Here is a 12,762-nt window from a genome sequence, read left to right as displayed (position 1 = left end):
CCATAGAACTGTCAAACACAGGATTTCAGAATGCCAAATTTAGCCCAGCATAATGATTGGTGAAATTTTCAACTTACCCAATATATTGAAATGAGAGTCTTACAGGACCTGATCCTACATCATTATTGAGAAAAGAACCCATTGTCCTGGTGGTTTGTGGGGGATTAGTTTCCACCCCTTTGTACAGCCCCTTTAATACCAGTGTGCAGTTGTGTGAGTTGATGGACCTTGTATTGGTCCTGCCTGTGTGATTGTAGGTGCTGCCGTGTGCTCCGGGCAGCAGGCAGTTACCAGGAGGAGCTATGAGAGGGGAAGAGGCAGTGAGGGAGGAGGGTAGGTGGGTGGTTAGTGTTTCTTTTTCTCTATTCTTGTTTCCTGGTCTAGTTTGGTGTGAAGGAGGCAGCAGGCGCCGTACATAAGATGACAGAGCCCGGGACTGGCTGTCACACAGCTCCTAGCTGCCGCCGGAAATCATCATCATAGGCACAATAATAAAGCAAATCCCTTCCTGCTGCCAAACTCTGCCCGTGTCTGCCCTGCAATCTCTTCCCCCCTCGGACTGGCACGTAGAGGGCAGCCCGGGCGCGGAGGAGGATTCTCGCCTGGCGGTGGAGCTGAGGGCCGGGGCTGTGCAGCGCCAGGATCCGGGGGACGGGCGGCGGGATGACTCAGTCCCCGGTGCAGACCGGCCTGCCCGGGGTGCAGGTAAGCCGTGTTGGGGGCCGCTGCCATACTTCTTGTGATACTTAGTGCACAGGATGTATCCACTTCCTTTCATCTGGCCGCAGTGTGAGGACGGGGACCTTGGTACTTCATGTACAGGGGGGACAGCCCTTGTAGTAGTAGTAGTAGTGAGTACTAAGGGGTTAGGCTATGGCACCCCCTCTCTGAGGTGTCATCCTTCCTTAGGTGGGCACTGGTCTGCTCACCTCAGGGGCTCTTGTGTTCCATAGGAATGTATTGAGAGGCTGTGAGATACATAAGGCATTTATCACAAGATATCTACCTCAGGACCATTACAGGTTCTATACAAGGGGTACCACCCAATCAAACTTTTTCCTTCCTAATACTCTACTCTGAATAACAGAACATGGAGTTTATTACTTCAGGCTTCTCCATAGCTTTTAACTGGATCCGTGTTCTGTGGATCCCAAAACAGGAGGATGAGGAGAATCGCTACATCCCACCTCTGTGTGGGGCTTCCCTGTCCTCCAGGCCCTGAGCTATTCCGTTACAGGTAATTTTGACCATGAATGGTTCTATATCGGTAACGTTTTTTTTCTTGGTGTAGCTGTATGTAATTCTTCTGCCATTGAAAGAGTTGTAGCACTGTATGGAGTAGAAGGACCTGCTTCATGAGAGCTCTGTATGGCCTGGAATGGTGGTCTTCTGAAAGTCATGCTACTTTGGAGAGCTTTCACTATATATCTATATCTATCTGTATGATCCTCCTCCCCATGTAACTCCTCAGCTACATCTATGTTCCCATATGTTCCTGTACTAGACTAGTTCTGGGGTCTGTGGTACGAGGACGCCCACCACACTCCTCATGCTGAACATCTGGGACGTTGCTATCATTGCGCAACGTGTGACTTGTTCAGTGCCAGATGCAGCGTTGTGTCCAGTGTGTGAGGAGACGGCGACTTCTCTGCGGTGTTAACCCCTCCCTGCCCTGTAAGGCGCAGTCTGTGAGGAGGAGTATCTCTTACTTTGTATCCGGCCACATGCTGCACATCTCCTTCTATCTGGGGAAGTTCCTCATGATACAGAAGCCTCTGTGTGACTCATGTGAAGTAACTTGTCTGACAGGTCATGGCTACCGGTCAGGTGTTAGCAGGTGTATACAGGGCAGGTGGTTGTAGGATATTGGCTGGTTTCGACATTGGGTACATGTGAGTCAAGAATAGATGCTGGGTGGAAGTATGAAAATAATTTATACAGCCGATAGTAAACTGCGTTGAGGTGTGTCACTGTTTACTAGCTGTTCCACCACATAGTCAGAAAAAATATTCTGCTAGTAGTTGAGAATGGTCCAATTATTACCTTGGAACTACTGGTGAGTGGAGGATCTGTGTTTACATGGTGTGGCTAGGACAGGGACGGTTTTAGGCAAAGTTGGGCCCTGGGCAAAATTTGAAGTGGGACCCCCAAATGTTTGAATGGTGTACCAACAACACATTCACATCTAGCTGTACGGCTGATTTTTTTTGCACATTTTGTTGTGTGACTATGACCAAAGAGGACTAGGTACAAAAGCCACTAGACATGCCCCCTGCCACATACACAATTTTCAAATACTACTATACTAAAGCTAAATATTACCTCCTCACAGTGATCAAATATCAATTACATACTGTTCATGAACAAAATACATTTTTAAAAGACCAATATTACCACTATACAAGGCCCACATAATACCACCACACCATGACCACTGCTATTACCACATAATACCACCACACCATAACCACTGCTATTATCACATAATACCACCACACCATGACCACTGCTACTACCATATAATACCACCACACCATGACCACTGCTACTACCATATAATACCACCACACCATGACCACTGCCACTACCACATAATACCACCACACCATGACCACTGCCACTACCACATAATACCACCACACCATGACCACTGCTATTACCACATAATACCACCACACCATGACCACTGCTATTACCACATAATACCACCACACCATGACCACTGCTATTACCACATAATACCACCACACCATGACCACTGCTATTACCACATAATACCACCACACCATGACCACTGCTATTATCACATAATACCACCACACCATGACCACTGCTATTATCACATAATACCACCACACCATGACCACTGCTACTACCATATAATACCACCACACCATGACCACTGCTACTACCACATAATACCACCACACCATGACCACTGCTATTACCACATAATACCACCACACCATGACCACTGCTACTACCACATAATACCACCACACCATAACCACTGCTATTACCACATAATACCACCACACCATGACCACTGGTATTATCACATAATACCACCACACCATGACCACTGCTACTACCATATAATACCACCACACCATGACCACTGCTACTACCATATAATACCACCACACCATGACCACTGCTACTACCATATAATACCACCACACCATGACCACTGCTACTACCATATAATACCACCACACCATGACCACTGCTATTACCACATAATACCACCACACCATGACCACTGCTATTACCACATAATACCACCACACCATGACCACTGCTATTACCACATAATACCACCACCCCATGACCACTGCTATTACCACATAATACCACCACCCCATGACCACTGCTATTACCACATAATACCCCCACACCATGACCATTGTTTTGGCACATAATACCACCACACCATGACCACTGCTATTACCACATAATACCACCACACCATGACCATTGTTTTGGCACATAATACCACCACACCATGACCACTGCTATTATCACATAATACCCCCACACCATGACCATTGTTTTGGCACATAATACCACCACACCATGACCACTGCTATTACCACATAATACCACCACCCCATGACCATTGTTTTGGCACATAATACCACCACCCCATGACCACTGCTATTACCACATAATACCCCCACACCATGACCATTGTTTTGGCACATAATACCACCACACCATGACCACTGCTATTATCACATAATACCACCACACCGTGACCACTGCTATTACCACATAATACCACCACACCATGACAATTGCTATTACAACATAATACCACCACACCATGACCACTGCTACCCAGAAATTGGAGGGCTTATTTAAGGAAAGTGCTTAACATGAGAGATTGGGGGCCAATGATTTCAATAGAAATGGAGTCACAAGAATTTGTGCATGAAATTCAGAGTTTTGGTCTGTTCATTGAAAAATATCCCCTAAAATAAGACCTATTGATTATTAAGAAAAAATTAATATAAGACACTGGGGCTTATTTATGAAGGTTCCAGGGCCGCACTTTCGTTGGACTTTCCGACATTTTTCGGGTTTTGCCTGGCTGGTATTTAACTGGGGATTGTGTCGCATGTGATCGGATTGTGGGCGCTGAGGCACTGGTTTTCATGTGACAGAAATCGGGGGGGCGGGCCGCCGGACGATCCAACAGTTTCAGACTGAGTGCAGGATTTAACTTTAAATTGTGTCGCCAGATCATGCACCAGGAAGAAGAAGGTGACCTGTAGTATACAGCCAGCTCCCTATAGTATACAGCCTGCTAGTCCCCAGTAGTATACAGCCAGCCCACCCAGCATTTAAAAAAAATAAACTTATATACTCGCCCTCCAGCGGCCCCGATACTCTGCGCGGCTCCCCGATGTTGGCACGGCTCCTCTTATGTCTTCCCCACGGCTCCTCTTCTTTCTTTGGTCTTCTGTATCATTGGCTGTTTTGGTTTTTTTTTCACATTTTATTTGGTTTTACTTTTTTAGTAAACATACAAACAAGTAATTAGCTCACAGGCCTTATATCACTTATATGTACAAAATGCACAGATAGTACAAAAATATGACAGAAGTAATTGAACGTCATTACAGATTACATAATATATATTTGACCAAAGTCATGTCTTGTGACTTCAACTTTCAACAATCATAATTCAAAAACAACCTTCCGTTCAGTCTGTGCAGCTCTCCCCACATTTCATTTACCTCAGACCAAACCCATCTGCCTAAGGTTTCCCTGAGTTGCTCCTGCAGATACCATTGGGTTAGTGTAAAGCATTTCAGCAGCTCTATCCTTTCTTGAGCAGTGAAGTATCGTACAATGAACAATCTCCATTCCTTGAAGATCTGTCCCGCCAACTTGGACTTCTGGCACTTCGCCTACAATTGCTAAATAAAATAGTTTCCTTATGTGTTCTTTTACTTTGGCCTGCATTGGGACCTTCGATTCAAACCATTGTTGCAACAAAGACCTTTTGCTAGCAGGCACAGCACGTGGAGCAATTTCGGCTACCAGCGATAGTCCTGGACACTAATCACCTTGTTGAGCATTATAGTGGAAAAAATATGTTACCGGATCTTTGGGGATGGTACATTGCCATATATCCTCACACATCTCCCTAATTTCCTCCCAATAGGACCGTAATTTATCACACAACCATAGACCATTATACATATCCGTGCCCACCATCTGACATTTTGGGAAAGCTGTTAATCGTTGAAGGTTGGCCTGAGATTGGGGAAGATTAACGACAAATATTGCTCTGTGCATGATTCTGAAATGTATCTCGCCACACCTGGTTTACAACTGCCCTACAGAGGACTTGCCAACCCTTCAAGAAAATCTACCATTTGTTTTTATGCATTGTGAACCAAACATTGCCTGAGAATACTGCAGCTACACTGATGCAGGAAGATATCTTGTTTAAGCCCTTAACGGAGTGGTTCTGTTCAAAAAACAATGGGTGCCTACATAAACACATTACACACAGAGCTTCCAGAACTGTCCAGACAGGACTAATCAATCTGAGCTGAATGACGCATACACAGCAGTTGAGGGATGGTTCAGCGATTGATTACTTCTGCCTGTCAGGGATGACACCGTGATGATGTATTCTCAGCTTATGTTGGGCAGGACATGGCTGGAGCAGTGCACGGAGCAGCCACAGGAGCGACAGAGCCTCATTATCATAATTTTAGAATTGTTTTTCAGCAAAACCGCTTGGTTCAGGGCTTAAACAAGATATGTTTCTGCATCAGTGTAGCTACAGCATTCTCAAGGTGTGTTGGTTCATAATGCATAGATTATTTTCTTAAAGAATTTTTTATGCTGCTCTGTTATCGCCCAACTGCGCCTCCTAAAAGGTCACGTGACTGGAGCAGCGTTGTTTACCATTGGCCGCTGGTGCTCCTGTCACATGACCTTGCACAGCAGAGCCTTGGCTGAGTGGCACCCGATCCTGTATTGTGACAGGGGTCTGATACAAATACAGCAGCCCCTAAACACAGCGCCTATACTAATATGATAGCGTCCACAACAGTCTAGTTAAGTGGGGCAGCGGAGTCAGCCACAGTCTAGTGGCGTGGGCAGGGGCCATGGCATCAGCCACAGTCTAGTCACTAGGGGTTGGTGGCATCAGTTACAGTCTAATTAGGGAGGTCGCCAGCATCAGCCACAGCCTTGTCTGTTTAATGTATGCTGTAAGATTACTGTAACTGCCTTTATTTGCTATTTAAGCACTGAAGATATTGACTGAGATCATTTTCTTGTATAAATAGCATCTATAAACATTATAAATTTGTATTCATGAAAATTTCATACTCCTCTTTGCCTAAAAATACTCCTCAAAAATAGTGAGAGGAGTATTATTACCCTTCTGGGAAAATGTTAGTATGACCTCTGCCCCCTAGTCCAAATTTCTGTAACAATTCCTCTCTGGGTAACCACCTGCTAACATGCTGGTGTAAGAGCTCTGGTATCTTATCTCTCCATTCCTCAAAAAGTCTACTCTGACGACCTTGAGGGAACAGAAGAAGGTTTTTGACATTAACCATGGCAGATGCAAGCCCTTGTACACCGCCTTCCAGCTTCTCGGGCTGTTTTTATGTGTTGGAACTAGATTTGTAGCATCTTTTGAGTTGTCAGGATGTCAGCAGTAATTTCAGGAAGTCATTGTGTCATCACTAGTTGTTAGGGCTGGGTACTACATAATTGTGTTATCATTTTCTGAAAAACTATTATATTTAACACTAGTAAAAAGAACTAACAAATAGTGTTGGTGTCTTGTCTCTCCGCATCCCGTATTGACATTTCATTAAACTTGAGTCACAAAAATGTGCAATTCTGAGTTATGAGACTTTATAATGCACTTGCTGTACCTCAATATATGTCATAAGCTGTCAGTCTCCCATAGATGAATGCAGTTCATGTCTAGAGACTTGTAAATGATCATATTTCCATAAAATGGTCCACAACATCTTGGCTTTAAACTATATACATATTGGACCGGGGAGTATAAATCACATGAAACTTAAAAAACATGGCTGACTTCTTCCTGTTACATCAAAAGTCTTGTCAGTAAGCTTTGTAGCAGCTCTGTTAGGCTACATTCACACGATGTGTGCCCGCCGTACTGTAGCACGGCAGGCACACATTGGCACCAGGTAGAGGGGCACTGCTTACCCCTGCCCCTCTCCATAGTGATATATAGCGCACGGCGCGGTATTCTGGGGCAAGATAGGACATGTCCAATCTTTCTCCTGGCTACGGAACGGCACGGTGCCGCACGTGTGTGGCACCATACTGCTCCCGTATGGTGACGTGGGACATATACGGGGTATATACGTCAGCCATAAATACGTCCCCTATACGGCCCTGTGAATATAGCCTTTCTTTAATTAAATGGGGCTGAACGATTAGTGACTTAATGCAACAAATCTCACTTCAGAGCTGAATTTTGGGATGATGGCCCATGCTGGGCCGTGAAAGAAACATAATCTGGAAGGTGTTAAGCTTCTTGACAGTATACTGGTAGTATTTTAACACTATCGTCCTCGTGCGGTAGGGGGTGTATGGAGAGAGCTCACGAACTGAGCTCTCTCCATACACAGCGGGTAACGGCTGTATAATACAGCCAACACCCGCCTGTCACTGCCGCGGTCGGTGCTGGTCAAACCCAACCAGTCAAACCCAACCGCGGCACCTAACTTACCGTTATAAGGGCGCCGCCATCTTGGATTCCCGATCGCCGCCCCCTGGAACGTTATCGGAGGGCAGCGATCGGTTGCTATGAGTCATTGAGACTCGTAGGCTTGCCAGGTGCAATGATTTCTAATAGCCACCAGAGGGCAGGCTATTAAAATCATTGTAAAATAGCTATATACTGCAATACAGTAGTTTTGCAGTATATAGTATTAGCAATCGGACCCTCCAGGGTTAAATTACCCTGGAGGATCTAAAATAATGGTAAAAAAAATTAAATTTAAAAAAAAAAAAAATATGAAAAAATAGTAAAAAAAGTAAAAGTTTAAATCACCCCCCTTTCCCTAGAACTGATTAAAATATAAATAAACAGTAAAAATCATAAACACATTAGGTATCAGCGCGTCCCAAAATGTCCGATCTATCAAAGTATATTAGCGATTTTTTTTCCAAGCGTTTAACCCCGTAACGGAAATTGGCGCCCAAAGTCGAAAATGCCACTTTTTCGCCATTTTGAAAAATATAAAAAATTCTATAAAATGTGATCAAAAGCCCATACAGTCCTAAAAATGATAGCATTTAAAACGTCATCAAAAGTCGCAAAAAAAGACACCACCCACAGCTCCGTACACTGAAGTATGAAAAACTTATTAGTGCCAGAACGTGGCAAAATAAAGATTTTATTTTTTGTACATAAGGTTTTAATTTTTTTAAATGTATGAAAACATAATAAAACCTGTACAAATTTGGTATCCTCGTGATCGTACCGAACCAAAGAATAAAATAGACATGTGATTTGGGGCGCTCAGTGAAAGCTGTAAAATCCAAGCCCACAAGAAAACTGCGCAAATGCGTTTTTTCATCATTTTCACTGCATTCAGAATTTTTTTTCCGCTTCCCAGTACACGGCATAGAATAATAAATACCATCACTATAAAGTGCAATTTGTTATGCAGAAAATAAGCCCAAACGCCATAAGCCCAGCTCTGTACAGGGAAAAATAAAAAAGTTACAGATTTTTGAAGGTGGGGAGTGAAAAATGAAAATGCAGAAACGAAAAAGGGCCACGTCCCTAAGGGGTTTAATATTTACTATTTCCTGACAGGTTACCTTTAAGTTATTCAATACTTATATTTAATTATTTATATTTAATGCATAGGTTAATTAATTCATTAATTATATTAGTTGAATAAAGGATGCAGGTAAGTAGATGTATATGGAGTAAGAGATTTCAGGGCATTTGAGCATAAAGCTTTCTCAATATGTTATGGGTTTTATTGGTTTTAAATACCTTCATCTTTTTCTCTTTTGCAGAGTCTAAAAGCAGACCCTGAAGAATTATTCAGAAAGCTAGAAAAGATTGGCAAGGGATCTTTTGGAGAAGTCTTTAAAGGGATTGACAATAGGACTCAGAAAGTTGTGGCTATAAAAATTATAGATCTTGAAGAAGCAGAAGATGAAATAGAAGATATCCAACAAGAAATTACAGTGCTCAGTCAGTGTGATAGCCCATATGTAACAAAGTATTATGGGTCCTTTCTCAAAGTAAGTACTATAACCGTTCTAGTCATGATAATATTCTTTTCCATTTCAGGAGTTTGTTATACAATTTTAGTTGAAGAAACCTTTTAAAGTTTTTGACTCTTTTGGCAAGGTCAGATAGACCTCTAATCACAATCATTTAACCCTTTGTATGCTACAGATGCATTGGAACCACCTTTCTAGCCAGTATCTTCTGCTGTGTAATGGAAATCTATAAAATAGAATGGAGGTTAATCCAGGTCCCATTGAAGGACCTTAGGCCTTTCCCTTTAAAGGAAATCTACCACTAATCTACCACTAAAACAAAACTACAGATACCGTATATACTCGAGTATAAGCTGAGTTTTTCAGCACAATTTTTGTGCTGAAAAAACACCACTCGGCTTATATCCGGCAATATAAAAAGATAAACCCTGTACTCACTTTTCCAACGCCCCCTGCAGGTCCTCTTCTTGCTCCCTGCCCGCCAGCACTAGTGACGACATAGTCTGTGCTCCTCAAGCTCGCACTGACCCATCACTGCCGACGGGACAGGATCACGCAGTGGTCCTGCAGGGGGTGGGGGGCGTCGGAAAGTTAATTGCAGAGTTTATTATTTTTATGTACTGGGCAGGGGACAGGCTGGCTATATAAAGGTCACTGTCTGCCTGTATAAAGGGGCTAGCTGGCTATATACAGGCAGTACCCGGGTTACATACAAGATAGGGTCTGAAGGTTTGTTCTTAAGTTGAATTTGTTGCAAGTCGGAACTGTATATTTTATCATAGTAATCCTAGCAAGAACTTTTTTGGTCTCTGTGACAATTGGATTTTAAAAATGTTGGGTTGTCATAAGAATCAGGATTAATACTAAAGCTTAATTACAGACACCTTTGATAACTCTTACAGCTGATTATTGTAGCCTAGGACTAAAGTAAAATAAATTACCAATATCCAGAGGTCCGTTTGTAACTAGGGGTCGTATGTAAGTCGAGTGTTCCTAAGTAGGGGACTGCCTGTACAGGAAATGGGGTCTTTTAGAGATAGAGAAAACATATTATTTTTATGGTACAGTAAACTGCCCCAAAAATGAAAATGTATGACTGCAGTAATATTATAAGGCAAAAATAAAATAAATAGGCATTCAAGACAATAAGGAAGTAGTGTAAGAAATCTCTTTGAGATGGTTTCTAGGAATGTGGATTGTGATTGTGGACTGATTAACACACTGGTTATGCTCTGATAGTTCCTATATTTCCCTAGTAAAAGGTACAGAAATTTTTTTCAAAATGCCCCCCCCCCTCCTTAAAAAGCCTTTTTTCTTAAAAACCAGGGCATAAGAAGAGCAGATCCTTCTAGATGGAGCACACACCAGTATGTCAGTATGCTTGGTTTACAATCCTTGATCTGGTGATAGATGTCCTTTAAAGGGAACCAGTCACCAGGGACCTCATTTTTCACTAAAGACAGGTTGCAGAAGCTTATTACACCTGCAGTGCAAATCTGCCTTTCTGCCTTTTCTATGCATTTGCATTACAATATAATTGTGTGTTATTAGGTACTCTTGCTCCATGACAAAATCCTGGGGTAGTCACAGGGGCTGGACTTTGGTTTAGATGCATTTCAAAAAACAACATGTGCCTTGCCTGTGTTGCTCCTCAGAGCTTGGCCCCCACCTTTGTGCTCCTGTCTAGCTCCTCCTCCTGCTACTTCTCAGAGGTTACAGCCTGGCCAGCCTGGCATCAGTGGGGGAGGGACAAGCTGTACAGGAGCACAAACATGGAGACAGTCTGCAGCTCAGACAAGTCACATGTTGTTTTTTGAAATGCATGCAAACCAAGGTCCCGCCCCTGTGACTACCCCAGGATTTTGTCAGGATGCAAGAGTAAGTTATAACACACATTATATTGTAATGCAAATGCTTAGAAAAGGCAGAAAGGCATGTTTGTACTGCAGGTGTCATGGGCTTTTACAATCTGTGTTTAGTGAAAAATGAGGTCCCTGGTGACAGGTTCCCTTTAAGCATTGCTTGATAAATCTGCAGCCATTTATTTGTATAGAGATATACTTTTGCTTGGGCGTGGCCACAAAGTCGAGTACCCTTTTTTACACAGTTTCACTGTGTGGTACCTTCCTTTTAGCACTGATCTGGCCTATGTGCACTGCAATATTAGTAAAATGCAGTAAGGCTCTGTATTTGCTTATGATGCAAGGCAAAATATGCAATAAATGTGACAAAGCAACTGACAGATTGCTTTACAAAAAAGAAAAATAATATTGGCAGCGATTAGTATAAAATATTTTTTGTTCATCTTTCTTTTTCTCTCTCTTTTATATGGAATACAGAATTGCTTCAGTACATTATTGTACCTTATCAAATCTTGATGACAGGGGAACTCATTATAGTCATGATAATTGCCTGATAGTTTCCCTGATCATTATTTCAAGAAGACAGATGACAAATTCTCCTATACTCCAGTACTTTGTGACTGTAACTAGAAGTATGCAAAGGCTGACATTTAGTAGTGTGGAGCCCATGGATGTCTGATTCATTATGTTAGTCTTTCAGTTCACTTCAAAGGTGAAATAGCACTATAATCAGAGCCTGTATTTAGTGCAGGCAAAATGGGCATTTGCCCAGGGCCCCCGACCCCAAAAAGTCCCCTGGCTGTTTAAGGTATGGGACTTTTGTATTCTGAATTATATGACTGCTGTGCAGCCTCTGCATGTGAATTGGAAGCTGCCGTACTGCATACTCTGCACACACAGAGAAGCGGACAGGCAGCAATTCACTGAGACAAAACACATACTCGGCGACATTTTAGAGGCTCCTCCTCCTTTTTCGGGCATGAATATGTGGTCGTCTCAGTGAATTGCTGCATATCCTCTTTGCTTGGAACCTTCTATACCACGCTTTAGGTATTGTCTACAGAACAGTAAGACTATTTTATCTACACTATGTGCCCTTTCTATGTATTGTGTTTCTATAAGTATGTATGTGCATTAAGTACATGTGCCTTGCTTTGTATGTATAGTATCTCTATAAGCATGTGTGTGTGTGTGTGTGTGTGTGTGTGTACAGTATATGTGCCCTGCTTTGTGTATATAGTGTCTATAAGTATGTATATGTGTGTGTATTTAGTCGTGAGGTGAGTGTATTATATGGTAATGACAATGGTTTGTGGTGGTAATATATGTTGTTAGCAGTGGTCATGGTGTGGTGGTATTATGTGGTAGTAGCAGTGGTCATGGTGTGGTGGTATGTGGTAATAGCAGTGGTCATGGTGTGGTGGTGTTATATGGTAATAGCAGTGGTCATGGTGTGGTGGTGTTATATGGTAATAGCAGTGGTCATGGTGTGGTGGTGTTATATGGTAATAGCAGTGGTCATGATGTGGTGGTATTATGTGGTAGTAGCAGTGGTCATGGTGTGGTGGTATTATGTGGTAGTAGCAGTGGTCATGGTGTGGTGGTATGTGGTAATAGCAGTGGTCATGGTGTGGTG

The 12,762-nt window shown here is 42.7% G+C and overlaps 1 protein-coding gene across 1 annotated transcript in view; it reads left to right on the top strand.

Annotated features, from left to right (window-relative positions):
• The first annotated feature begins 341 nt into the window (after positions 1 to 341).
• Positions 342 to 12,762, top strand: part of STK24 (serine/threonine kinase 24) — a 40,481-nt gene continuing 28,060 nt past the window's right edge. The window contains exons 1-2 of the mRNA XM_072135466.1: positions 342 to 705; positions 9,052 to 9,282. Of these exons, the coding sequence (XP_071991567.1) occupies positions 664 to 705; positions 9,052 to 9,282 (273 nt within the window). The 5' untranslated portion in view covers positions 342 to 663. The remainder of the gene's footprint in view (positions 706 to 9,051; positions 9,283 to 12,762) is intronic.

Source organism: Engystomops pustulosus, chromosome 2 (assembly GCF_040894005.1).
Source record: "Engystomops pustulosus chromosome 2, aEngPut4.maternal, whole genome shotgun sequence".
In the NCBI taxonomy this organism is placed as follows: Eukaryota; Metazoa; Chordata; class Amphibia; order Anura; family Leptodactylidae; genus Engystomops; species Engystomops pustulosus.
The sequence above is the reverse complement of the archived record's forward strand: the minus strand, read 5'-3'. Positions and strand labels throughout refer to the sequence as shown.